Here is a 26,477-nt window from a genome sequence, read left to right on the forward strand (position 1 = left end):
GGATGCCCATGTACCATGAGTTAACATGTCTTTGGCTAAAAGTGTAACGACTCAACTACCGGTATGCCATGGTCATACAAGAAGCTAAGTGTCACTAACTTTAAAAACTTTTTCTAATTAAAAGTAAATTAAAATAAAATATAAATACATATGGCATTGCGTTTCTGAGGGTGTGGGGACCACCCTAGGTCCAGGGATTGACGCCTAATGCCGGGCAGGTGGCGTTTGACGCCAGCATTGGGAAAGCACGAAACTCAAGGAGCTTGGCGCCAAACTTGAAGTCCAGGCATTTGGCACCCCAATGACGGCATTTGGAGTGTAATTGGCGTTAAGCGTGGTGCCATACTTGGAGTCGTGGCGTTTGGCTTGAGAATATGGCAATTGGGTGGTGCCATATTTGAGATGCATGGCGTTTGGCGCCACCTTTTGCTCCAAATCCAGCAAGTAAGCATACTATTATATATCGTTGGAAACCTCCAAAATTTGGCTTTCCAATGTCATTAAAACCGTGTCAATTGAACTTCTGTAGCTCAAGTTATGCTCCTTGGAGTGTGAGGAGGTCAGGGTTGACAGCATCCACATTCTCTTTGAACTTTACCAAACTCGTCCTAATGCCACTTGTAATAAATCAAATTGCAAAACAACTCAAAGTAGCATTCACGGTGGCTTAAAATACATAAATCTCAAAATAATATAGTAAATCTACATGCAAATTACTAAGAAAAGATAAGAAAGATGCACATGCATCAGTGGATTAAAATAATATTAAAATATCTTAGGTGTATAATTCTAAAACTAGATGTATTAGAACACAAGTAATAACACATCTAGAGATTAATATCTGAGCTACTAGTATAAATAACACAAGTAACATAATTAACATGAGAATATAAGGTATATAATGAGGCATTAGAATTTCTAAATTCATCAGAAAGTGCTGGTGTTAACCTGCACCAGAAGACTGTGAACCCGTTTAAACCAATCTCCTATTTTTAACTAAAACATATCAGATAATATTATAATATTATTCAAGTAGCTCTAACATTAATATAATAATAATATTCTCTTCTCTCATGAATCGATTTTGGCTCGTCAAGCTGAGACTAACTACGGAAACCAGAGTCTAAAACTCATAACCGAAACGGTTCAAAAACTAGGTTCTTCGCGACTATGTCGTCAAGCTTATGTCAGAAAAAAGTCCTTGCTTGATGATGACATAATGATGATGAAGATTGAGGTGCTATATAATATAGTAGAGGTACTTCCATTACTAATCTTCTGGAAAACTCCGTGTCTTCAGAAAAGGTCTCGTGTACCCGAAAACTAGATTGTTACAAAGAGATTCCTCAAGAATTTTTAATTCTATTTTCATATCCAATTAATTAATAATAAAATTTTAATTAATTTCACATCTTATCACAAAACACTTTATAATCCTATTATAATTTCATTTATTTCTTTATTTGAGTTATAGTATAACAACAACAACAACGAAGCCTTGTCCCATTAGGTGGGGGTCGGCTACATGGATCATACGACGCCATTGAGCTCTACCATGTATCATGTCTACAGAAAGACTGTTTACATGTAGATCTTGTTTGACCACCTCATGGATGGTCTTTCTAGGTCTTCCTCTGCCTTTCACTACTTGTCCATCTTCCATCTCATCCACCCTCCTGATTGGGTGCTCTATCGGTCTTCTTCTCACATGTCCAAACTACCTGATATGCGATTCTATCATCTTTTTCACAATAGGTGCTACTCCAACTCTCTCTCTTATATCTTCATTCCTTATTCTATCCAATCGCGTGTGACCACTCATCCATTTCAACATCTTCATCTCTGCCACACTTAACTTATGTTCGTGCTCCAGTTTGGGCGCCTAACACTCTGTACTATAAAGCATAGCCGGTCTGATAGCAGTGCGATAAAATTTACCTTTAAGTTATAAAGGCATTTTTTGTCACATATAAAACTAGACGCACTCTGCCATTTGAACCAACCTGCTTGGATCCTATGATTTACATCATGTTCAATATCTCCATTATCCTGAATGATGCACCCAAGATACTTAAAACTTTTAACTTTTACTAGGATGTTTTCTCCAATCTTCACCTCTGTATTGGCATTTTTCCTTCGGTGGCCAAACTTACACTCCATATATTCCATCTTGCTACGGCTTATACGCAGACCATACACTTCTAGAGCTTCTCTCCATAAATCCAACTTCTTATTTAGGTCTTCCCTTGACTCTCCCATAAGGACGATATCATCAGCAAAAAGTATGCACTATGGCACAAGCTCTTGGATATGCTCTGTGAGTACTTCCAAGACTAATGTGAAAAGGTGTAGACTTAAGGATGATCTCTAGTGTAATTCTATACCAATAAAAAATTCTTCTGTCACACTACCTTTTGTCTTCATACTGATTTTAGCCCCATCATACATGTCTTTAATTGCATGAATATATGTGATCCTTACTCTCTTCCTTTCCAAAACATTCCATAAGACCTCCCTTGTAATCCTATCGTACGCTTTTTCCAAATCAATAAACACCATATGTAGATCCCTTTTATTATTACGATACCTCTCCATCATCCTTCTTAACAGGTATATAGCTTCAATGGTGGATCTTCTTGGCATAAAACCAAATTGATTCTCTGTTACTTGTGTCTCTTGTCTCAGCCTCGTTCTATCACCCTTTTCCATAACTTCATGGTATGGCTCATAAGCTTAATCCCTCTATAGTTTCTGCAAATCTGTATATGCCTCTTATTCTTGTAAATAGGTACCAAAGTGTTCTTTTCCCACTCGTCTGGCATCTTTTTTTACCTTAAAATCTCATTAAAAAGCTTGTTTAACCAACTTATGCCTTTCTCTCCAAGGTCCTTCCAAACTTTAATTGGAATATTATCAGGTCCTACTGTCCTGCCATTTTCATCCACTTTAGAGCCTCTTTTACCTCGAAGTCTCGAATCCTTAGATAGTACCCAAAGTTTTGATCTTCTTCCCTCGTGCATAACTGACCAAGGCTCGAAAGAGTCTTCTGTCCTTCGTTAAATAGCTCGTAGAAGTAGCTCTTTCACCTTTCATTGATCTTTTCATCTTAAGCCAAAACCTCTCTGTCTTTATTCTTTATGCACTTAACCTGATTCAAGTCTCTCGTTCTTCTTTCACGGCTCTTTGCGATTTTATATATACATTTTTCTCCTTCCTTCGTGCCTAAAGACTGGTAGAGACCCTCATATGCCCTTGTTCTTGCTTCACTTACAACCACTTTTGTCTTTTTCTTAGCCGCCTTATATTTTTCCAAATTATCTGCATTGCGGCACAAAGACCACTCTTCAAAGCACTCCCTTTTTGCCTTTATCTTTTCTTGTACACGTGCATTTCACCACTAGGACTCCTTGTCTCTTGGTCCTATCCCTCTAGATTCACTAAAACTTTCTTTTGTTGTTCTTCTAATAACTTTTGCCATCTCCCTCCACATCTCCTCTGCGCTTCCATCCCCTTCCCACTTTGCCTCTTCTCCTACCCGTCTTAGAAAGCTTCTTTGTTCCTCACCTTTCATCCGCCGCCACCTCGTCCTTGGGTTCTTCGTATGTTGTCTTTCCTCAACTTTTGCTCAATGCAAAAATTCATGACGAACATCCTATGTTGTGTTGTTAAACTCTCTCCCGGAATAATTTTACAATTAATGCAAAATTTCAATCGACTCTCCTTAACAAGAAATCGCTTTGAGAGCTTGTCATGCCACTCTTATAGGTTATAAGGTGTTCGTCTCTCTTTTCAAAACATGTATTTACGATTAGAAGGTCAAAGGTTGAGGAAAAGTCCAAAATAGTTTTACCTTTGGTATTGACCACTCCGAAATCATGGCCTCCGTGAATACTTCCATACCCAGTCACTTCTCTTCCAACATGGCCATTTAAAACTATTTTAAAGAAAATCTTATCTCCCGAAGGTATGTCTTAGACCAAACTCTCTAGATCCTCCCAAAAACCTTATCTTGTGTTGCTTGTCCGAACCCACTTGCGGTGCATAGGTGCTAATCACATGAAAAGTACCTCCTTCCGTCACATGTTTGATAAAGATGATCTGATCATCCACCCTCTTGACATCCACTACGTCTTTCTTACATTGATTATCCACTACGTCTTTCTTACATTGATTATCCACAATAATACCTACCCCATTTCCATTTTTCACCTTTCCTGTATACCAAAGTTTGAACCCGGAGGTATCCAACTCCCTAGCCTTCGCCCCGATCCATTTTATTTCTTGTAGGCACATGATGTTAATCTTCCTCCTTGTCATGGTATCCACCACCTCAATGGATTTTTCTGTTAGAATGCTTATGTTCCATGTCCCAAATCTCAACTTTTTGTCGCTCCGACCTTTACCGATCTTTTTCTTTGTGAACTAGCTTATTTACTCTCGTCCATTCACAGAAATGCGAGAATCCTTGCTCATTTAACACTACACCCGGGCACCGGTGCAGCGGCTCTTCCTCATTTGACACTGTACGCAAGCCATACAACACGTTGCTTCTGAGCAACGACCTAGCTTTAGCACAATAACGTCTTTGATCCATGTCATGAAGATTTGACTAAGTTTTTATATTGGTTGTCGAATGGCTAACACATCCCTCCTCCTTTATGCGGACTTGGAACCGACTATATACCGTAGATGTAACATAGGGGAGTTGAGTTATAGTATATATTTAATTATTTAAAAAATTAAAATCTTTTTGTTGAACATTTATGTTATGTATATATTTATTATTTCATTTGATTTGAAGTTGTTCATTATGAATATAGATCATTTTAAGCTGAGTTATCATTTTTACTTTTAAATTTTTATTATTTAAATTTATATTTTTATGATAATTTTAACTATTTACTTAATTACTACTGAATCAACAGTTTAACTAGTCACAGCTTTAGTCACGCACCGGTTAAACTATTAATCAGTAATCCACTAGTATTCATTACCAATTTGATTTTAATAACTATGGTTGTGACATGTGAGTTCATTTGCGTTCTTTTAGCGTGTCTTTGTCCGGTTGTCATCAACAATATTTATTCTTTGCGGTGCTAATGTACTTCGCATAGTCTTAATACAGCTTGGAGGACACAGCACTCTAATGTGATTTTAGAGTTAGCTGGTTAGATTCTCTTCAGTGCTCTACTCACCCGTTTGGGGGTCTTTCACAGTTTATTAAACAAGTGCTGGGCAGGTTGTTAACCGTTGTATTGTGAGAGTAACCATGTCAAGATTGTTTGGTTAGGTAAGAAATAAAAAGGGCATTTATTAAAATCAAACGAACAACTTTGTAACATAATTTTAATTTTGTTGCTTTAATACATTTAATATTTTTATACTCTGAAGCATTTAAAACTAGTAAATAAATCCTGCCTATAGCACATTTCTCACTTCTATATAATACGGGGGACGAAGGCAAGGAACTAAAATGTTACAAATACGTTACAAGTTGATCCTCCAGAATATTTTGTCAGCTAAGTCTTTAGCGCTCTTCAATCTGACAAGGGAAACACGAGAAATGATTTCCAGTCAGGCAAAAAAAAATCTCTAAACAAAATGGATAGCAACGGTACATACTTTATAGAAAGCCAAAATAGATGAAGAGGAAACATGATGAGTGGTTGATTGTTAAATGTTGTTAATCATGTATGCTTAGACTTGAGAGTGATAATACATACTTGTAAAACACTAAGCTGGCTTCAGTCCGGAGTTCAAAATTTTAAACTAATGGCCGAGGCGCATGGGCAGCTAAAACTCAGACAAGATCAATCTTTTCGTATATACCAAGCCACCAAATCTTGAACCTTTCAAAATTGAATTTAGGTCAGCTCAGTTGTATCCTCATTATATAACTCCTCTTCTATGCAACATAAATGAACTTATCATGAGGCAATTCCCCAAAGAGAACTATACTAGAGAGACACAAGTTTAACCATCATATTATAAGCACACATAATAATAAAATTAGTTGGAGCCAGAATAAGCGACTGTATTACTGGAGAAAAAAAAAAGGGTTTCCATCTTGTAAATTTGAGTCGTTAAATGTGTGTCCCATAACCTCTTTCCAACAAACAAAAGAGAAGGTGCAAGTAAACAGAAAACAACGCACTGAACAGTAAGGTTCATATTCTAAAACCAAATTAGACCTCAAGTTAACCCAGTTTTCCAACCTTCATATTAATTTTTCCTGCTGTTCAATTAATGTAGATGTTATTGCTATTTTAGAGTGTAAGAAAGTTTACATACATTAAGCAAAAATATGCTGCAGAGATCACTTTCTTTTAACATCTATGAACATTGCTCGAGTCCAGTGCTCAACATCTTCACTTTGTGATGGTGGCGGAGGAAATTTGGGATGCTCTATTATATCCCATCCTTCAATTTCACTTTTATCATCAGATAAATCGGTGGCATAAAGAAAACTGGCACCAGAACTTGGCATATAATTTTCAATTCTCTGCAAAAGATGAGACAATTATAAAGACGAATTGAAGTCAATAAGTTATTGAATTCATGTGCGATGAAACTATATAAGGTCATCCAGTCGTGAAAATCAAAAATAAAAAAATAGAATAACAAAAGGCAAATACCAAGTTATTCAATCCAGCCTACTGATCATCAGTATATACAAGTAGAAACTAGGTATTCATGACTATTAACTTCACCGACAGGGACCCTATTCCATTTCCACATACTCCACCATATACCAAAATGGAATCAAATAAAAAATGCATGCAAATATAATCACTCCTCCCCTAGGATGGCTTGAAAGAGCAAAAGAGAGAAGACATGCAAAAACTGAACCCCAGTGGGAGTCGGAAATAAATCAACCAATGTGCTATGTTAGCCATGGAGAAGAGCAAAGTTATAGCTAACAATAGTCTACTTTATATAAATAGAGAGAGTATGTATATCCACAAAATAAATAGGCAAATCTCTAACACAGCTTTGCTACTTGGACAATAAATCTGAAATAACAAAAAGCTACAGTGAAGTGACCAAATATAGTTTAGAAGAATAAAAATTAGGAGGAAATCTTTCATAACAATCTTACACTCCTACTCCTACTCAAGCAATTCTCTTAAAACCCACAATACAAAAAGCTTCTAGTTTCAGCAATTCATGAATTAGAGGCACCGAACGCCACAAGTTAATATTTTACCATCGGGGGCACAGAATGAGTACTTTCCAGCAAAGTAGTTGACGAAATAGCAGAATTCATATTCCACACAGATTTGTTCAACTGCTGAACCTGCTTACACGTCCTGACAAGTAGGAAAAAGAAGACAAGAAATACTCAGGCTCTATGCTGTCTAAATTCTATACAGGATGATACAGCAAACTTTTGGAGAACAACAAAATCGTAGTGAGCAAAACCATGAGTTTAACCTTGACAAAAGATTTAAAAAATCCGGAGCTCTTAAAGAAGCTATTATGTACAATGATTGTTCTTCAGAAATTACAAAAACCGAATTATATTTTTGTTTTGCATTTCTGAACATCAAGATTCAAGGGGAAAGGAAGGCAGATACACAAAAGTAAGAGTCAAGTATATTTAATAAAGTCAAGTATATTTCTTAAATGCATCATATCAGAACTAACAGAGGAGCTAGATATAGAATCTATTGCTCAATATTTTGTCCAAATAACTGTTATATTAAGACTAATATTAAAATTTAATAACCTTTTATTTTTATAGAATGCAGATTGCAATGAATTTATTATTAAGATGGATGCCACAGTGATGCACTCTATTGATATAATTAGTCAACTCTCAAATAAATACTCTTCAATTTTAGAATATGGCTAATTTGCAAATAATAATGAACATTTTTGCCATATGTATATAGACATAGTGGTCATAAAATTATACATTCATATAACAAACAAATATGACATACCTAGAGCGAGCCATTTTTAAGGAAAAAACAGATCGAACTTCCTTTGTTGATGAAAGCGTAGCCAATAATTTGGCAAGTGCTTCAAAAGTAGATGCCTCAGAAGGAACATCCAGACTTAACGAGTTGTAACAGTAAGCTGTGATGCATGCTACACTTTTCTTCAGAAGTGAAATCCCTTTCTGCAAATCTTTGTGTGTCTGAACAGTATGTGAAGCTGCTAAAGAATAATTAAAGCTACTACTCCCAGATGAATCCAGGTAAGGCCTCCTCTCAGATTCTATCGAGGCAACACCAAAATTGCATGAGCTTCTATCAGTCCACGAGGTTTCTCCACTAGCTGAGCAATACGTTTGGCGAGGTATAAAAAGGGGATATTCATTACTGTAAATGAAGCATTTCAGGTCAAAGAACTTGTTAATTTCAGATAAACCATGACAAGTACATAGTAAGCCAAACTACCTCCTCGAAGATGGACGTGCATCCCAATAAGAATCTCGTTGCCATATTCGAGAGCAAGAACCCTGAGATGAAGTAAACACAAGCATTACACATTTACAGCGTTGTGTTCCCCATTGGAGAAGTACAAAATCATGATAGCAACACTGACAGAATGGCGCCATCACCACATATTATGAACGCCAAATATAGATGAAACATAAAAACTGGAGGAGAGAAGACTAAAGTAGAAGCTAGCAATGAAAAAAAGCTTTAAATCAAACTATGCATAAATTAAAACTCAGTAATATCAATATTATGAACTATGAAAACAGCTTAAACTAGATGTTGATTCATTTAAGAAAACATTGAAAAACTCTACCAATGTTTTCAATAACTTCTTTCTCCAATTTGCTAACCACAACTTTGCTATAATAGTTATTGCTGGTATTTATTCTCTTTCTCTAAGCTCCAGTCAGACATAGCAAGGTGAAATAAAAAAATATATTACATGGATCAAAATCAACAAAAACCTGTTACATACCCAAATATGGCTGCAGGGGTGAGAGTAGAAGCTTCTAAGACTAAGAGAGGAACGATTATGTCATTACCTTTTCATTATAGCAGGAAGAGAAACGTAGAGGATAAAAAGGGGAATAATAAAAATGGGTATATTCTTGTAATTAACGTGCCACCTAGCACTAGTAGTGGGAGAGGCGTGAAAGAATGTCTAGGGAGTGATCCTATCTGATTTGGTTGTCGGTGTAGGGGGTATTATCAGCAGTAACAGAATGAGGAAGAGGGTAGGAATTAAGAGAATAGAATAGAAAGGCTTAGGAGAGAGGCTGGCTCTCCAAATTCTCAGCCAAGCACCTCTATATCGGTCTTGTTTCTTTTCTGCAGTTTTTCTTCATAATTCAATAACACAAAGGAGTGTGATCATCCTGATTCACCGCTTCTCTTTCTATTTGGTTCTGTTGAAGAGGTTCCAACTTGGTGCCAATGCGAATCCGATGGTCCTCTTCTAACAGTGAGACAGACGGGGACGGTGGCCCAATATTGCCGACAATTTGAGCTGGCAGCCAGAACACAGCGTTGTCTGGGGCACGAGGCACTTGTGCATTTTCTTAAATGGGTTGAAGTAGGGGGTAAGGGTGGAGATGGCTATCTCCGACTTTGCAAACCTACAAGAGCTGATGGATTGTGCAACAGTGATGGAACATCACAACAAAACATGGCATGATGCTGGAATGATTTTTGGTGGAAGAAGGGTGGATTCAGGGGTTAGGGGGAGTGGGTTTGTTGCGGGTCGGAGCTACAATTGGAACCAGCAAGACCCAAATGTCCAAACGAGTAATGGAGTCCGAAGTTGAGGAGTGGCCAAGTCCAATGTGGGCCCAAACATTACTTCCACTTCTGTGAATACTGTGGGGGTCAGTAGTGGGTCAAATGGGCCAAAACAGCAATGAGTGAGGAGATTGTCTCGGGGAAAATGGGCTCATAGGCAAAGGAAGGGCTTATGTTTTAAGTATGGAAAGAAATGGGAGCAAGACAATGTTTGCCAAATGAAAAATTTTCAAATTATTTTGATGGGCCAGGAAGAGGAGGAAGAACCTAAAGATAAAGCTGTGGGCCTTGTGGAGCAAGGAATTGAGGCCGAACCATTAGAACTCCAGCTTTCATCCTACACTTTTTGGGGCCTAACTACACATAAGACCTTTAAGGTGCAAGGTGAGAAGATGGGCCAGAGAGTTATATAGTTTTAATTGATCCAAGGGCTTCTACCAATTCCATTGCTACTAAGGTGGTGAAAAGGTTGGGCTTACCAGTGCTAGGGCTCAAGAAATTCAGGGTGGAAGTAGGAAACAGTGCATTCGAAAGTGAGAATGGCGTGCAACTGGAGTGGAATTGAAGATTCAAGGAGTCACCTATTCGTCACTCTTACTTCTTGATTGAGCTGGGCAACACTAAAGTGGTGCTAGGCGCTGGATTGGTGGCCAATTTAGGGCAGTTTTAGGGGGACTACAATGCCATGGTTCTTTGCTGGGAAGAGGGAGGTCAGAAACAACAAATTACAGGAGACCCCTCACTGTCCAAGCAGCGAGCTTCATAGAAGCCTACAGTATAGTCACTGAAAAATGAGGAGGAACGGTATGTTATCACACCCGTGCTGGCGGATTCGAAGGGGGCAGCAAAGACAGACATTAGCCCGCCATTTAATGAGCTGCTGCAGCAATTCAAAGACCACTTCGTGGTTCTAGCAGGACTCCCCCCTCAGTGTGACCAAGATCATGCGATTATATTCAAAGGCGCTGAAATTCCCAGAATCAGACCCTATAGGTACCCTCATTACCAGAAGGTTGAAATTGAAAAAAGTGATGTTACAATTGGGAGTAATCAACCCAGCACCAGCCCTTTCTCTAGTCCTGTGATTTTAGATAAAAAGAAGGATGGGGATGGCATTTTTGTGTTGACTACAGGGCTCTCAACAGAATAACATTGGCTAATAAATTCCCAATTCCTATTATAGATGAATTATTGGATGAGCTGGGGATGCTCAGGTATTTTCAAAATTGGATTTGAAATCAGGGTACTATCAGATCCGAGTGAAGGAGCAAGATGTTCATAAAACTACTTTTCGGACACACGAGGGGCACTACGAGTTTCTGGTGATGCCCTTCGGATTAACCAATGCTCCATCGACCTTTTAAGCCCTCGTGAATCATATACTTCGACCCTATTTGAGGAAGTTTATCTTGGTTTTTTTTAATGACATATTGGTGTACAGCAGTGATTGGGAGGTACATTTGGGGCACCTAACGACTGTCTTTGAAGTTGAGGGATAGTCGGTTGTGCTTGAATCAAAAGAAGTGCAGTTTTGCTCAAGAGCGAATTGAGTATCTGGGACACATCGTTTCTGCAGCTGGGGCGGAAGCCGATCCAAGAAAGGTGCAGGATATGCTTGATTGGCTGCCTCCTAAGGACCTCAGAGGCCTCCGGGGGTTCCTAGGCTTGATGGGATACTACCGACGATTTGTACAAAATTACAGCAAGATAGCCTGGCCACTTACTCAGTTGTTGAAAAAGGATAATTTCAAGTGGAATGGTGAGGCTCAAGAGGCTTTTGAAGAATTGAGATTGGCCATGTCTACAATTCCAATGCTGGCAGTCCTTTCATTTTCAAAGCCTTTTGCTTTGGAGACAGATAGGGGTGGCAAAACGGGTCGAGTCCGTCGGGCCGATCCGCTAAACCCGCTAAAAAGGCGGGTCGGGCTAGGATTTGGAACCCGCCAAATTAAAAAAACCCGCCAAACCCGCACCGCCAAATTGGCGGGTTTTGGCGGGGCGGGGCGGGCCGGTCCGCCGGGCCGGAGATTTTTATTTTTCTTTTTTTTTATTAAATAAAAGAGTGATTACTATTATAAAATTAATAATTATAGAATTTTTAAACAATTTTTCATTTTTTGTTTTTATTCTTCTTTTAGTTATTAACTTTATTTATTTTATTTTACAATTTCGTATATATGCTCAAATTATGTGACTTATTTTTAAAATAAAGATGATTCTATTGACAAATATTATTTTGAACAATTTTATTGAAATTAAAAATTAAAAAAAAATGGTAAAAAATTATATTATAATTTGACTATTTTTTATTTGTATTTAATTTTTTAATTATTATTTTTTGGTTAATTTTAATAAATTTTTTTTTTTAAAAAGAAGCGGGCTAACCCGCCAATCCGCCATAAAACGGGGCGGGCTAGCATTTTGAACCCATTTTAGTTGGCGGGACGGGCCGGTCCGCCCCATTTATAGGGTGGGCTTAGGCAGGGCGGGACGGGTTGGGGCGGGCCGGCCCGCTTTGCCACCCCTAGAGACAGATGCCTCTGGAAAAGGAGTTGGAGCAGTGTTGCTCCAGGAGGGGAGGCCTATTGCATACATGAGCTAGAAATTGTCGGACAGAGCACAAGCCAAATCTGTTTATGAACGGGAACTCATGGCGATTGTGCTGGCAGTACAGAGGTGGAGACATTACCTTTCGGGGCAGCACTTCCCAATGTACACAGACCAAAAGAGCCTCAAATTCTTGTTAGACCAGCTAATAGGCGGAGAAAAGCAGCAGCGATGGATGACGAAACTACTGGGGTATGATTTCGAAATTAAATACAAAGAAGGTAGCAAAAATAAGGTGGCTGATGCTCTCTCAAGAAAATTTCAGCTCTCTTCCTTATCTATGCCTCAGGCGGCAGAATGGGGAGAATTAGGGGATTAAGTTCAGGTTGATGAGAAGTTGCAAGAAATTATTCTAAGGCTGCTAGGAGGAGTTGAGGCTGCAAAGGGGTATGAGTTGGAGCAAGGGCGGCTGCTGTATAAAGGTAGGTTAGTGATATCTAAGAATTCCAAGTGCATTCCTAAAATTTTACATGAGTTCCATGATTACAAAATTGGAGGGCACTCAGTGTATTTTAAAACATATAAGAGGATAGCTGGATGAAAAATGGCAAGGCAGTAGGACCTGATAATATCCCGATTGAGGTTTGAAAGGGCTTTGGAGAAAAAGGCATCAACTGGTTAACCAAGCTTTTTAATGAGATTTTAAGATCAAAAAAGATGCCTGATGAGTGAAGAAAGAGCACCTTGGTAGCTATCTACAAGAATAAGAGGGATATACAAAGTTGCGAAAACTATAGAGGAATCAAGCTTATGAGTCATACCATGAAGTTATGGAAAATGGTGATAGAACGGAGGTTGAGAAAAGAGACACAAGTAACAGAGAACCAATTTGGATTTATGCCAGGCAGATCTACCACGGAAGCAATATACTTTTTAGAAGGATGATGGAGAGGTATCGTAGTAATAAAAAGGATCTACATATGGTGTTTATTGATTTGGAAAAAGCATATGATAAGGTACCAAAAGAGGTCTTATGAAAGGTTTTAGAAAAGAGGATAGTAAGGATACTGCATATATTCGTGCAATTAAAGACATGTATGATAGGGTCACAACTAGTGTGACAGAAGAATTTCCTATTGGTATAGGATTACACCAGGGATCATCCTTAAATCCATACCTTTTCACATTAGTCTTGGAAGTACTCACAGAGCACATCCAAGAGCCTGTGCCATGGTGCATGCTTTTTGCTGATAATATCGTCCTTATGGGAGAGTCGAGAGAAGACCTAAATAAGAAGTTGGACTTATGGAGAGAAGCTCTAGAAGTGTATGGTCTGCGCATAAGCCGTAGCAAGACGGAATATATGGAATGTAAGTCCTACGAAAAGTTAAAAGTTTTAAGTATCTTAAGTGCATCATACAGGATAATAGAGAGATTGAACAGGATATAAATCATAAGATCCAAGCAGGTTGGTCAAAATGGCAGAGTGCATCTGGTTTTATAGACGACAAAAAAGTGCCTTTAAAACTTAAAGGTAAATTCTATCGCACCGCTATAAGACCGGCTATGCTTTATGGTACGGAGTGTTGGGCGGCCAAAAGGGAGTACGAACATAAGTTGAGTGTGGCTGAGATGAAAATGTTGAGATGGATGAGTGATCATACGCGATTGGATAAAATAAGAAACGAAGATATAAAGGAGAGAGTTGGAGTAGCACCCATTGTGAAAAAGATGGTTGATATCAGGTGGTTTGGACATGTGAGAAGAAGACCGATAAAACACCCAATCAGGAGGGTGGATGAGATGGAAAATGGACAAGGGACGAAAGATAGAGAAAGACCTAAAAGGACCATCCATGAGGTGGTCAAACAAGATCTACATGTAAACAGTCTCTCTGTAGATATGATACATGACAGAGCACAATAACGTCGTTTGATTCACGTAACCGACCTCACCTAGTGGGACAATACTTTGTTGTTGTTGTAAGAGGATAGCTGGAGTGTTGTATTAGGAGAGAATAAACAAGGCTATCATGGAGTATGTGTGCCAACGTGAAGTGTGCCAGAGAAATAAACATCTACCTTGCCTCAAGTGAGACTGTTGCAACCGTTACCCATACCGGAGAATGTTTGGGCGGATGTTACGATGGACTTCATTGGGGGACTCCCGAAGGCAGTAGTAAAGGACACCATAATGGTAATGGTAAATTGCATGCCTAAGTATGGCCACTTCTTTTTGATTTCGCAGCTAAAGAGGTTGCTGACATTTTCATCAAGGGCATTGTTACCTTGCATGGTTTCCCTGCCTCCATTGTTTCGGATCGAGATCGTCTTTTCATAAGTGCTTTCTGGTCCGAGTTATTCTGAGCTGCACAGACCTCACTCAAGATTAACTCCGCCTACCACCCAAAGACAGACGTTCAAAGTGAAGCTGTAAACAAGTGCGTGGAGACATATCTCCGCTGTTTTGCTGGGACTAAATCAACTCAATGGCCTAAATGGCTCCATTGAGCTGAATTCTGGTATAATACGAACTATCATGGATCAATCCCAATGACTCCTTTCAAGGCCTTGTATGGGTGAGACTCTCTGGTTTTATTGCGAGGAGGTGGCGAAGTGCCTTGTATGGGCGAGATTCTCTGGTTTTATTGCGAGGAGGTGGCGAAGCAACGGTGGAGGCAATTAAGGTGCTGATGAAAGAGAGGAATCAGAGGCTTGACAAATCGAAGTAACATTTGGGTAGAGCTCAGAGTCACATGAAGCAATAAGTAGATAAGAAGTACAGAGAAGTAGTTTTTGCAGTGGGGGATAAGGTGTTTCTTAAAGTCTAGCTGTATCGAATGGTGTCTTTGACCAAGCATAGCAATCAGAAATTGAGTGCTCGTTACTATGGTCCATTTGAGGTGCTCGAACGAATAGTTTTTAAGGTCACTTATAGGCTGCAGCTACCCCCTGAATCAAGGATCCACTGCTCAAGAAGATTGTGAAGGCTGATACGCCAACCCAACCTTTGCCCATGGCCTTAAATGAGGAGCTCGAATTGAAGGCTGAACCGGGGGAAGTGTTGGCGGTTAGGGAGAGGGAGCGCAGGCTGCTGGAGGTTTTAATAAAATGGAAAGACCTGCCTGAATTTGAGAACTTGTGGGAGGTTGCCTCCGAAATTCAAGAAGCCTTTCCCTCTTTCCACCTTGAGGACAAGGTGCAACTTCAAGGGGAGGTTATTATTACATACCCAAATATGGCTATAGGGGTGAGAGTAGAAGCTTCTAAGACTGACAGAGGAAAGATTCTACCATTACCTTTTCATTACAGCAGGAAAGGAATGTAGAGGGTAAAAAGGGGAACAATAAAAACGGGGATACTCTTGTAATTAATGTGCCACCTGGCATTAGTAGTGGGAGAGGCATGAAAAAATGTCAGGGGAGTGATCCTAACTGATTTGGTTGTGGGTGTAGAGAGTATTATTAGTAGTAACATAATGAGGAGGAAAGGAATTAAGAAAAGAGAATAGGAAGGCTTAGGAGAGAGGCTAACTCTCCAAATTCTCAGCCAAGCACCTCTATATTGGTCTTGTTTCTTTTCTGCAGTTTTTCTTCATAATTCAATAATATTAAGGGAGTGTAATCATCGTGATTCATCCCTTCTCTTTGTATTTGGTTGTGTGTGTGTAAATTATTTTTCTCAGGTACCAGTTGTTACAAAACCATTGCCACATGAACACACTATCAGCAAGAAACTCAACAATTCTGGAAATATTACATTCTTATATGGATAGCACATCATAACGAACTCCCAAATGTTTTCAATGATTAATGAACACATTTAGGAAAATATAATCTTCAAAGTAAACTTAATCCATTGCTTGGACACTAAACCAATGCTTACCGCAAAACCTGAGTTGTGAAGTGCTGGGGCAGCCAAATTGTGAACAACAAGATCTAAAAGTTGTACAATGTATCTGCTTCCAAGAAAAAAGAAAGAAATAGTAACTTATATATGTACATATGCAATACGAATATTCAGGAAAAATCTAATTTATGTAAAAACAAGGATTCTAGAACACCGGAGGAGGTACTTGAAAGAAATATAGTAACTTATATATGTACTTATCAAGTATCAACCTATATAAGTATAGTTTTCTATAAGGATGAAAGCGATCCATGAAACTCCAAAAGTCCAGAACCTGGAAAAAATGCATTATCCATGCAAATAAAATCTCACTAGGCAAAAAAGCTTACCCCAAAGAAGCTGAAAGCTCTTCTGATGGAACAGAGTGTGGATCAAGTGCTCTTGGTAGGCGTGCAGTGCAAATTTGATCATATTGACCACTAGAGCCATCCCTTCTCTCTCCCTCTATCACTACCTGGCAGCAGGACATGAGCACCACAGTTGTGTAATTAAGAACAGATTTCCTTATCAGAAGAGCAATTCAGTATCAATATCACACATCCTGTAGTCTTCAGAAATGTAGACTATTACTTTGGACAGAAAAGGGAAACAGTTTGTTCATGTTTCTCCTATGAAGAGCTTTACTATTCTCAACTTTTAAGCACAGCAAAAAGAACTTTCTAGCATAGTAGTATCAATTACATTTCTTTGGCCAAAATAAGTACATCTAAAAGAGAAAAAAATACCTCAAAGTATACTTGGTGATGGATAAAGTAAAACCCCTGATGATATCTTGGATACTATCATCAGGGTATTGAAACTCTTTACAGTCCTCAGTAAAAGGATAATACATAAATTTACTATTCCCTTTAAGTTTATTCATCACACCAAAGCCCAACCACAACAACTTGTCCTTGTCCCATTAGGTGGGCCCATCTAACCAAAGGCCAACCATATTTTAAAAAAAGACACAAAAAAAAGATGATTGCATTCCAGTCCCATATCTGTTTCCTTTTCCTTTGGAAGTCACTTCAAATCCAACATCACATTTAGATAAATATGGAAAGGATATTATTCTCTCAATGATACTGCCAGAAAAGAATTCATGGTAGTATCATAATTCATACTTCATAACCATATATTCTAACTACTAAAGAATTTTCTATAGTCCAAAATGGACAGAAAATGTTTATGCATCTCAAAAATTTAGATAACTTTGTCCCGTCTAGTGTAAGCAATTTTCCAATGCAGCCATGGATAGAAAAAAACAACCATAACAAATTATTTAGAAAGCATTAAACCTCTAATGAGTAAATAACCTTGTTTATGATAATGCTCATGAACTCTGAAAAGTAACAGAGTGAATTTGCAATGTTTCCAAAAACAAGAGTGAGCTACCAAACCCATTATCTATTACAATGCAGAAACAAGACAAATCTTATCACAGAAAGACTTGGTTGAATTTACTGTCGAGAGTTTCAGACACATCTGTAGGGTAAAATGGGAGTGAGAAAAATCTGAAGCATATCCCAGTGTTCACATTCCATAAGGAGAAAGATATTATTTCTATCTTTTCTATCTCTTTTGTTGACAGAAAATTCATTAAAAAAATAGAGTACCACAAAGGGAAGACAAAAATGAAAGCAAGAAAACAAGAGCAGATATAAATAACAAAAGCCCTAGTCAGCACAACTTCCACGAAGAATGCGCACATCCCACTGAAAGACTAACTTCATAAATCACATATTGCCATAGATTTACCGTACCCGTCGTTGAGGAAACAACTTGCATATCTGTTTAATGACCACAGTCTGTTTATGAAGACGTTCGGAGGTAATTGCCACCTGCAACATAGAAGCTCATAATAAACTATAATTTCCTAGACAACAAAAGATACGCCAATATGCAGTTCAGAAAAAGGGCACCAAAGGAACATAAGTACCAGTTTGAAGTTTTTATTTCTTGTTTCCATGTTTCATGATTTTATAAAGAAAATAGTGGAGCATTGGAACAAGATTTTTTTTCTCATTATTCCTTAAAACATCATGAAAATAGGAAACAAATTAAAAACATGCTAGAATTTTTTGTAACTAAAATTGAAAAACAACAAAAAACAACAGAAAAAATAATGACACATGATTGAACACTAAAACAATTGTCTTAAACATACAATTGCCTAATTTCTTAATGTATGTACAACAGTCTGTATTAACATTAACAGATATATACACAAGCATTCATAATTTTCTTAAGTAACATAAACAAGTGGTGCTCACATGCCCTAAGCTCTGGGTGCATATAAGATTAGGGTAGAACTTCTCCAGTTGTTCCACCCGATTCTTTTCCAACTGCAAAAGAAAAAATAAATCATCCAGCATCTTCATATACATGCAAATTTAACAACATTAGCAACCACTGTGAGTATGAAACCATAGAAAACAGCATCCAAAATACCGTCGAAAATGCAGACTCAAGCACTCCATATTTATGTTTGAGACCAGTGGACATAGTCTCTATCTTTGCTCTTCCTGTTCAGTTACCCATCACTCAGGAAAATTCGCATTGCTAGAAATCCATTTTGAAATACTAAGGTTACCTTGAGCAACTTGTTCTTTACTGTGACTGAGCTTTTCCCTCAACCGTGCAAGCTTCTCATGTTGAAGCTCTCTCCAATTTGTCTGATCATCCGCTTTTCCCTTGTAAACAACATCAGCAAAAGTATTATTCTAACTGAACAACACATCCCAGTGTACAAGCAAAAACATAAATTTGTATCGTTTTCCCATATAAAATGAGTGCTAGACGCTACTCATTTCAACCTCTACTCATCTTTCAGGTTCATATCAAATATCATGTTCAAGTTAAAAGATTATCAAAGCAAGAATCTCAAACCTTGCGGACAAGAACTTCGCTCAATTTCGAGTACAACGAATCCCAACGGTCTTTAAGTGAATTCAACGATGCACTATAATCATTCAACCTATACCACATCCAAAACAACCAAAATTTAATAGTCAAATTAAATCAAATTAGCGAATTTCACAAGAAACGTTTCTTAAGTTCGTGCTCAAAAAACAGGAATTGCAATATTAATTGAAACATACGTACCTGTAATTGACACAATTGGAGCAAATCGAAGCTAGATTCGAATTCTCGCAAATCGCACAGCAACTAGTCTTTCTCGTCATCGCCAACTTCTTCACGAGAAGGAACGATGTATCGTTCGTTGATCACGCGAGTTGCCGAAGCGAAACTGGGATTTTGTGTTGATTGGGGTCAAATACCTGTGTCTAAATCGCGTTAATTGGAATGAGGAAGGTGAACCAAGGTGAGTTGGGGAAGAATTGAAAGAAACTGAAGCTCTGAAAACCCTAACTAACGCGACGGAGGAAGTAAACGTTACGAACCCAGCCGTCGCATGTCATACTGTCCAATTCTCGTCTTCGAATTTTTTTTTGTGACTAAAATTTGGAAAGATAAGAGACTCGAATTCGCAATCTTTTTAATTTAGTATGGGAAGTCTATGTCATTTGAGCTATTATTCATTGGCCTTTGAATTTAAACGCATAGTTCTGATTCTGATTTTATTCGGCGTTACTGTGATCTAATCCAATGTCCTGAAAACCGTGAACTCTCAATTTTTTATTAGCTTTTTTTCCTACTAAATCAAAATATTATTCTCTCTTTTAAATTTATTTTAAAAAATATTTTTATTACAATTATATTACAATTAATATTTAATAAATAATATATAATTATACTAATTTAAAAAAATATTTTTATATAATTACATAAAATTAATATTTAATATATTATTTACAAATAAAAATAAAGTATCAATTTCTCATAAATTCATTTTTTTTAAAAATAAAAATATTATTTTTTCTTCTAAAATTACTTTAAAAAAATATATTTATTATAATTGTAATACAATATTATAATTATATTACAATTAGCATTTAATAAATAATACATAATTATACTTGTTCTGAAGATTTTTTGAAACTGAATCGTATTTGGACTTGAACGTGAGGTCCAAACTCTCAGTAGGATAGTTTCCGACTTAACCTACATCAAGCAGTTGTCGTCCAAATTGTTTGTGAGAAGATGGAGAGTAGTACTTGCAAAACACTCCAATACCTAAGTCAGCAAGGGTCATTTTTGCATCTTAGGTTATTTTTGGAGAAAAACCCAAATCAGCCCCTGACAATTACCTCGAAAGACAACGAGGCCCCTGACAAAAAAAAAACCCCAACCCGGCCCCTGACAAAAAAAATAAACCCAACCCGACCCCTGACAATTACTTCGAAAGGACAACAAGGCCCCTATGCAAAAAAAAATCAATGTTATTTTTTTTGGCACAGGGGCTAATCTGTCCCAAAAAAATTTATCAGGGGCCGGATTGGGTGTTTTTTTTTCTTGGGGGCCTCGTTGTCCTTTCGAGATAATTGTCAGGGGCCGGATGGGGTATTCACTCTTATTTTTGCGATGAATTCTATTTTGTTCAGATGCCTCCCGACTTATAAGTCGTAGACTAGCATATCGTATTTTCCAAACTTACATGATCGTCGTTTATAGCCTCTTTACACCGGCCTGTACCTCGTCACTTTAACTTGTCAACCATGTAGGTCGGACAACAAATTTATGTACTTTTTCAAGTTTAAGTCGGTGTGTATCGTAGAAAACAGTAATAGAAAAATAAGAGTTATGGTTATTAATGGTGTAATTACAAAAATGCTTTGCTACTAAGGGGATAACTTTCTTGCCCCTAGTCCTTACTTTGATGCCTCGTTAAAACCCCTTCAGGAAAATCCTTCTTTGGAAAAAATCGTGAAGTCGGAAAAAAGAGTACATCAGGGAGCGAGGTGCGCTTCTAGCTATAATATCTCTACAAATTGCATGCGTGCCATGACCTTTGAAGCTCGGCTCCATTCAAGTCGGACACTTTGTAATAGCCTTTTTCCAAGACTTCGGTTACCTTGAAAGGTCCCTTTCAATTAGCATCGAGCTTTTCTTCACCCGACTTGTTTATCCCGATGTCATTTCTTATCAAGACCAAGTTGCTTGTGGCGAGGCTTCTTCGTATGACCTTTTTATTGTATCTGGCCAACATCATTTACTTCAGCGCTGCTTCTTTTATCTAGGTTTGTTCTCAGATTTCTGGGAGGAGTTCAAGCTCTTCTTTTTGGGCTTGGACATTCCCAACCTCATCATAGAATCTTACCTTTGGACTTTGTTCATTGACCTCTATTAGGATCATAGCTTTTATTCCATATGCAAGTTAGAAGGGTGTTTCCCCAGTCACGGAAAGAGGTATTATTCGGTAAGCTCATAGTACTTGCAGGAGCTCCACTACCCAAGCTCCCTTTGCATTCTACAGCCTCTTCTTTAATCCAGCTAATATAGTTTTATTGGCTGCTTTGACTTGTCCATTAGCTTGGGATGTTCTACTGATGTGAACTGATGCTTGATCTTCATACTGGCTACTAAATTCCTGAATGTAGAGTCGGTGAACTGTGTACCATTATCTGTGGTAATGGAGTGAGAAACTCCAAATCGAGTAATGATATTCTTGTATGAAAATTTCCGATTTCTTTGAGTTGTGGTAGTAGCTAGTGGTTTCGCTTCTATCTACTTGGTGAAGTAATCCACTCCCACAATGAGGTACTTCACCTGTCCAAGGCTTGGAGGAAAGGTCTTAGTAGGTCCAACCCCCATTTCGTAAAAGGCCATGGAGAGGTTACGCTAATGAGCTCTTCGTGGGGAGCGATGTGGAAGTTGGCATGCATCTGGCAAGGCGGACACTTTCTGTCAAAGTTGGTCGCGTCCTTTTGCAAGGTCGGCCAGAAGAATCCAGCTCAGACTACCTTCCTAGCTAGAGATCGTGCTCCGAGATGGTTTTCACAGATGCCATTATGCACTTCCTCCAAGACTTCTTTAGTTCTGCAAGTCGGAACACATTTTAACAAAGGTGTGGATACTCCTCTTCTGTAAAGGACATTTTGTACCAAGGTGTAGTTATGTGCTTCCTTCTGAATTTTCTTGGCTTCCTTTTACACCTCAGGAAGGATGTCAAATTTTAGATATTCGATAAAGGGAGTCATCCATCCGAGGTTTAAGCCAAAGACAGGTAGAATGTCCAACTTGTTATCCGACTTGATAATTGAGAGCTCCTTGAGAATTTCTTGTATCAAACATCTGTTATTTCATCTTGGTTTGGTACTCGCCAATTTAGAAAGGGCATCTCCTCTGGTATTACGTTCCCGAGTTATATGTCGGACCTCGGTATCAAGAAATTGCTGAAGATGCTCAAGTGTTTTCTCAAGTATCTCTTCATATTGTGATCTTTTGCCTGGTACTCTCCATTGATTTGAGAAGTTACTATCTGAGAATCACTGAAGACTACCACTTTGGTTGCCCCAACTTCTTTGGCAAGTTTCAGGCCTGTAATCAGGGCTTCATACTTGGCTCGATTATTGGAAACGGAAAATTCAAACTTCAGAAAAAGCTCTATTTAAGTCCCCTCTTCATTGACCAGTATGATGTCTGCACCACTCCCGACCTTATCGGAGGATCCATCTACATAAAGATTCCAAGTCATGGAGTTTTCATTCTTGTCACTTGTGTATTCTTCTATGAATTTGGCGAGGCATTGATCTTTGATGGATGTCCGAGTTTTATACCTTTAGTCAAACTCAGATAGTTCTATGGCCCATTATACCATCCGACTTGCTATGTTCGTTTTCTGAAGAATTTTCTTCCTGGGGTTGGTTTGTGCAGACTCTTATTATGTGCTCCTGGAAGTAAGGTCGGAGCCTCCTAGATGCTAGAATACCTTAACTCTAGCCCTTGTAAGATTTTACTAGTGAAATAAATAGGATGCTGACCGACTTCATCTTTTCGTACCAGTGCTGAGGCTACTGCCTTATTAGCGATAACTAGGTACAAGACAAGCTATTCTCCCGTTTCTGGCCGGGTAAGGATAGGTGGTTGACTTAAGAATTTCTTAAATTCTTGAAAGGTTTCTTCACATTCAGGAGTCTACTCCAATTGGCATCCTTTTCTAAATAATGAGAAAAGTGGCAAGGATCTCAAGGCCAATCCTGCTAGAAATCTGGACAAGGCTGCAAGTCGCCCATTCAACTGTTGGACTTCTTTCAAACAAGTCGTACTCCTCATATCTAAGATTACTCAACACTTGTCAAGGTTGGCCTCAATTCCCCTATGTGTGAGTATAAATTCCAAAAATTTTCCTACTTCTACTGCAAAAGTGCATTTGGTGGGATTTAGTCTCATCCCATGTCTTCTTATGATGTTGAAGACTTGTGAAAGGTCGGATAGGAGATTTGCCTCATCCTTGGTTTTTACCAACATGTCGTCCACATACACCTCCATTAAGTTTCCGAGGTGAAGTGCGAACATCTTGTTCATCAACCTTTGATATGTGATCCCTACATTTTTTAATCCAAATGGCATGACCAGGTAGCAGTAATTCGCTCTGGGTGTGTTGAACGACGTCTTCTCCTGGTCCGACTTGTACATCGAGATTTGATTGTATCCCGAGTACGCGTCCATAAAGGATAGGTATTGATATCCTGAAGAGGAATCTACCAAAGAATCAATATTGGAAAGGGGATAAGGATCTTTTGGACAAATTTTATTGAGGTCGGTATAATCGACACACATCCTCTATTTCTCATTTTGCTTTTATACCAGCACCACATTTGCTAACGATGTCGGATACTTGACCTCCCTGATGAATCCGGCCTCTAGTAGGGTTTGAACTTATTCTTCGACCACTTGAGCTCGTTCTGGTCCGAACATACGTTGTCTTTATTGGACAGGTCGGGACCCAGGGTAGACCGCCAGCTTATGCGTCATGAGTCCAAGGTCTATGCCAGGCATGTTAGCAGCCTTCTAAGCAAAGAGGTCAGAATTTTTCTGTAGGAGTTCTACGAGCTCTTTCTTCAAATCTATCCTTATATTGACTCCTATTTTGGTGTTTTTTCCGACTTCTTCTCTGATTTGGACTTCTTTGGTCTTCCCTTCAGGTTGTGGTCACAATTCCTCTCTTCCTCGGACTCCTCCGAGCTTGATCGAATTGACTTCCTTACCTTTACCTCGTGGATTCAAACTTTTATTTTAACACTTTCTTGCCATTTTCTGATCTCCATTAATGGTAGCAATTCCGTCATGTGTTGGGAATTTCATGCAAAGGTGGGGAGTCCTGATAAACCCCAATTTTGTGGTTTATCTTGTGCTTATTTTGGGAGATTTTATCAATATTTCTCACACTTATTCGCAAGAAATGCATTGTTTTGTGTTCACTTCCCAATATTGCTCCATGATGGAAAACATGCTTATTTTGCCTTAAAATTGCCATATTTTAATCTTCTTCTATTGCCATTCGATGCCGTAATGTATTTGTTGAGTAATTTTAGGAATTATAGGGTAGGAATGACTTAGAAGAGAGGGAGAAAGCATGTACAAAAAGGGAGGAACATGAAGGATTGAAATCTTGGGAGAAGCAGCATCGGCGCGCTCGCGCACTCCACGCGCACGCGTGGATGAGGTTGGCTGGAAGCGGCACGCAAGGATGGACGCATCCGCGTGGATAAGAAGATTCTCATCGACGCGCACGCGCACTTGGTGCGCACGCGTGGATCACAAAAGCAATCGGCGCGCACGCGTAGGAAGCTGCACGTGACCTCATTAAAGAAAATCGTGCCTGGCAATTTCTGAGGCTCATCAGGCCCAATTTCAAGTTGTTTCTGCATGGAAAAGACCCAAGGATGCTAGGGGGAAAGGGGGGATCAATCATTTTTACACTGAGACACAATTTTAGAGTTTTTGGGTTCTTTAGTTATTCTAGGGAGAGAAACCCTTGTTCCTCTCTAGATTTAGTTTTAATTTGATCTTCCCTTGTTGGATTGTGAATTGGATTTTGTTAATTACTAGTTTTAATTGTTCAATTTGAATTCCTTGTTACAATTTTGCTTATATCTAGTGATAGTTTTATGAACCCTTGTTAATTGTCATTTTATACCTATTTCATGAATGTTGTGAATCTTGACTTGTTGATGTTACATTGATGATTTCTATGTTTAGTTTTGTTGTTTGGATGATTGTATGTTGATAATTGTTAGTGGGTACTTGTAGATTTCAATTTAATTGCTATTTGAACATGTCTTTTGTTAATGCTTACCATGTGTTTGATGAATTGTTTACTTTGATTATGGAGTAGTTTCCTTCACTCTTGGCCTAGGTCAAGGAAATTGGGTAAACTTGAGTCATTGGGTCTAATGGATTTGATGATTTGGGAGTCCTTGGTGGTCAATTTGATACTCATTGACGCCAACCCACTACTAATCTAATTAGTAGGTAGGTTAGGACTTATGGGTTGATGTGATCAAAGCCATTTGACGTACTTCAAGTCTAGGAGTAGATATTACGTACTTAAGACTTTTGGAAGTAGACTTAATGAGCTTGGTTCCTCCTAATTGTCAAGATATGGTTGTTAGACAAGGATGGTGACCCCAATTCCCATGCCTAGCCAAGAATTGCTTTTATTATTCATATTTGAAAACCAAATTTCTCAACTATTTGCTTTAGTGTTAGTCACTTGTTTGGTTTATAATAGAATTAAGTGAAATGTTGCTTGTTCATTGGAATTGCTCATGTTTTGCTTAGTTAATTGAATTAGTTTGTTGCAATTTAAGATTACTTGCTTGTTAAGATTCCCATTTATTTTCATGCTCATAACTCACAACCCCGGATTTCTAACCAATGTTGAAGCACATGTTTGCCCATTCCTTGGGAGACGACCCGAGGTTTGAATACTTCGGTTATTTCTATTGGGGTTGAACTTGTGACAACCAAATCCCTCTTCTAAATTTGACACCCGAGGATTGTTGTTGGTAGAGCTATACTCGCAATGCGATCTTATTGAAGAAAATCTTTACCAATACACCCTTGGGCCCGTCAAATTTTTGGCGCCGTTGCCGGGGAATGGTTGCAACGTATGCCTTGATATTGGTTATGTGAATATGTGAATATTGTAGATATTTTACTTCTTTCAATACTTAGCTATAATTTAGATTTCTTTTGCATTTGTGCTATGACTTTCAAGTTTGATGACTCGGTCTCAACCGAATTCTAGCTTAGCCAATTTTGATCCCAAGATTGAAAGAACTTTGTTACACACTCGGGAAGCTAGACGGCGGTTGAACTATACGCCTAGTACTTCGGCTTCTCTTGAGGAAAATACTGAATCACTAGACGTCACCGAGAGTGACTTGGAGTCCACTACTTCCTA

The 26,477-nt window shown here is 38.5% G+C and overlaps 1 protein-coding gene across 3 annotated transcripts; it reads right to left on the reverse strand.

Annotated features, from left to right (window-relative positions):
• Positions 1-5,309: 5,309 nt before the first annotated feature.
• Positions 5,310-19,835, reverse strand: LOC107636497 (DNA-directed RNA polymerase II protein). Of its 3 annotated transcripts, XR_015880822.1 has the most exons (16): positions 19,713-19,830; positions 19,570-19,603; positions 19,271-19,446; positions 19,055-19,142; positions 18,759-18,858; positions 18,617-18,690; positions 18,439-18,510; positions 17,929-18,006; positions 16,513-16,637; positions 16,160-16,232; positions 8,406-8,467; positions 7,947-8,327; positions 7,208-7,310; positions 6,292-6,502; positions 5,724-5,849; positions 5,310-5,542 (listed from the first exon to the last, which is right to left on the reverse strand). XR_015880822.1 is itself a non-coding variant. In XM_088483705.1 (14 exons), the coding sequence occupies exons 3-14, from the start codon at positions 19,348-19,350 to the stop codon at positions 6,317-6,319; spliced, it is 1,422 nt and encodes a 473-aa protein (XP_088339831.1). In that variant the 5' UTR covers positions 19,351-19,446; positions 19,570-19,603; positions 19,713-19,835; the 3' UTR covers positions 6,014-6,316. The 3 variants fall into 3 exon arrangements, 2 of the variants coding, with proteins under 2 accessions (XP_088339831.1, XP_088339830.1); XM_088483705.1 differs by lacking the exons at positions 5,310-5,542; positions 5,724-5,849 and having other exon boundaries at positions 6,014-6,502; positions 19,713-19,835; XM_088483704.1 differs by lacking the exons at positions 5,310-5,542; positions 5,724-5,849 and having other exon boundaries at positions 6,014-6,502; positions 19,271-19,603; positions 19,713-19,796.
• Between the last annotated feature and the right edge of the window lie 6,642 nt (positions 19,836-26,477).

Source organism: Arachis ipaensis, chromosome B4, assembly GCF_059453495.1.
Source record: "Arachis ipaensis isolate K30076 ecotype BB chromosome B4, ASM5945349v1, whole genome shotgun sequence".
Taxonomy (NCBI): domain Eukaryota; kingdom Viridiplantae; phylum Streptophyta; class Magnoliopsida; order Fabales; family Fabaceae; genus Arachis; species Arachis ipaensis.

What these genes read in the sequence shown, in the direction of transcription:
- LOC107636497 (XM_088483705.1), bottom strand. Translation starts at nt 19,350, where the DNA reads ATGACGAGAAAGACTAGTTGCTGTGCGATTTGCGAGAATTCGAATCTA. An exon ending in GCGAAGTTCTTGTCCGCAAG is followed by an intron (nt 18,859 to 19,054) that starts GTTTGAGATTCT and finishes GTTGTTTACAAG; the next exon opens with GGAAAAGCGGATGATCAGAC. An exon ending in AGTTGTTTCCTCAACGACGG is followed by an intron (nt 16,638 to 17,928) that starts GTACGGTAAATC and finishes TCCTGCTGCCAG; the next exon opens with GTAGTGATAGAGGGAGAGAG.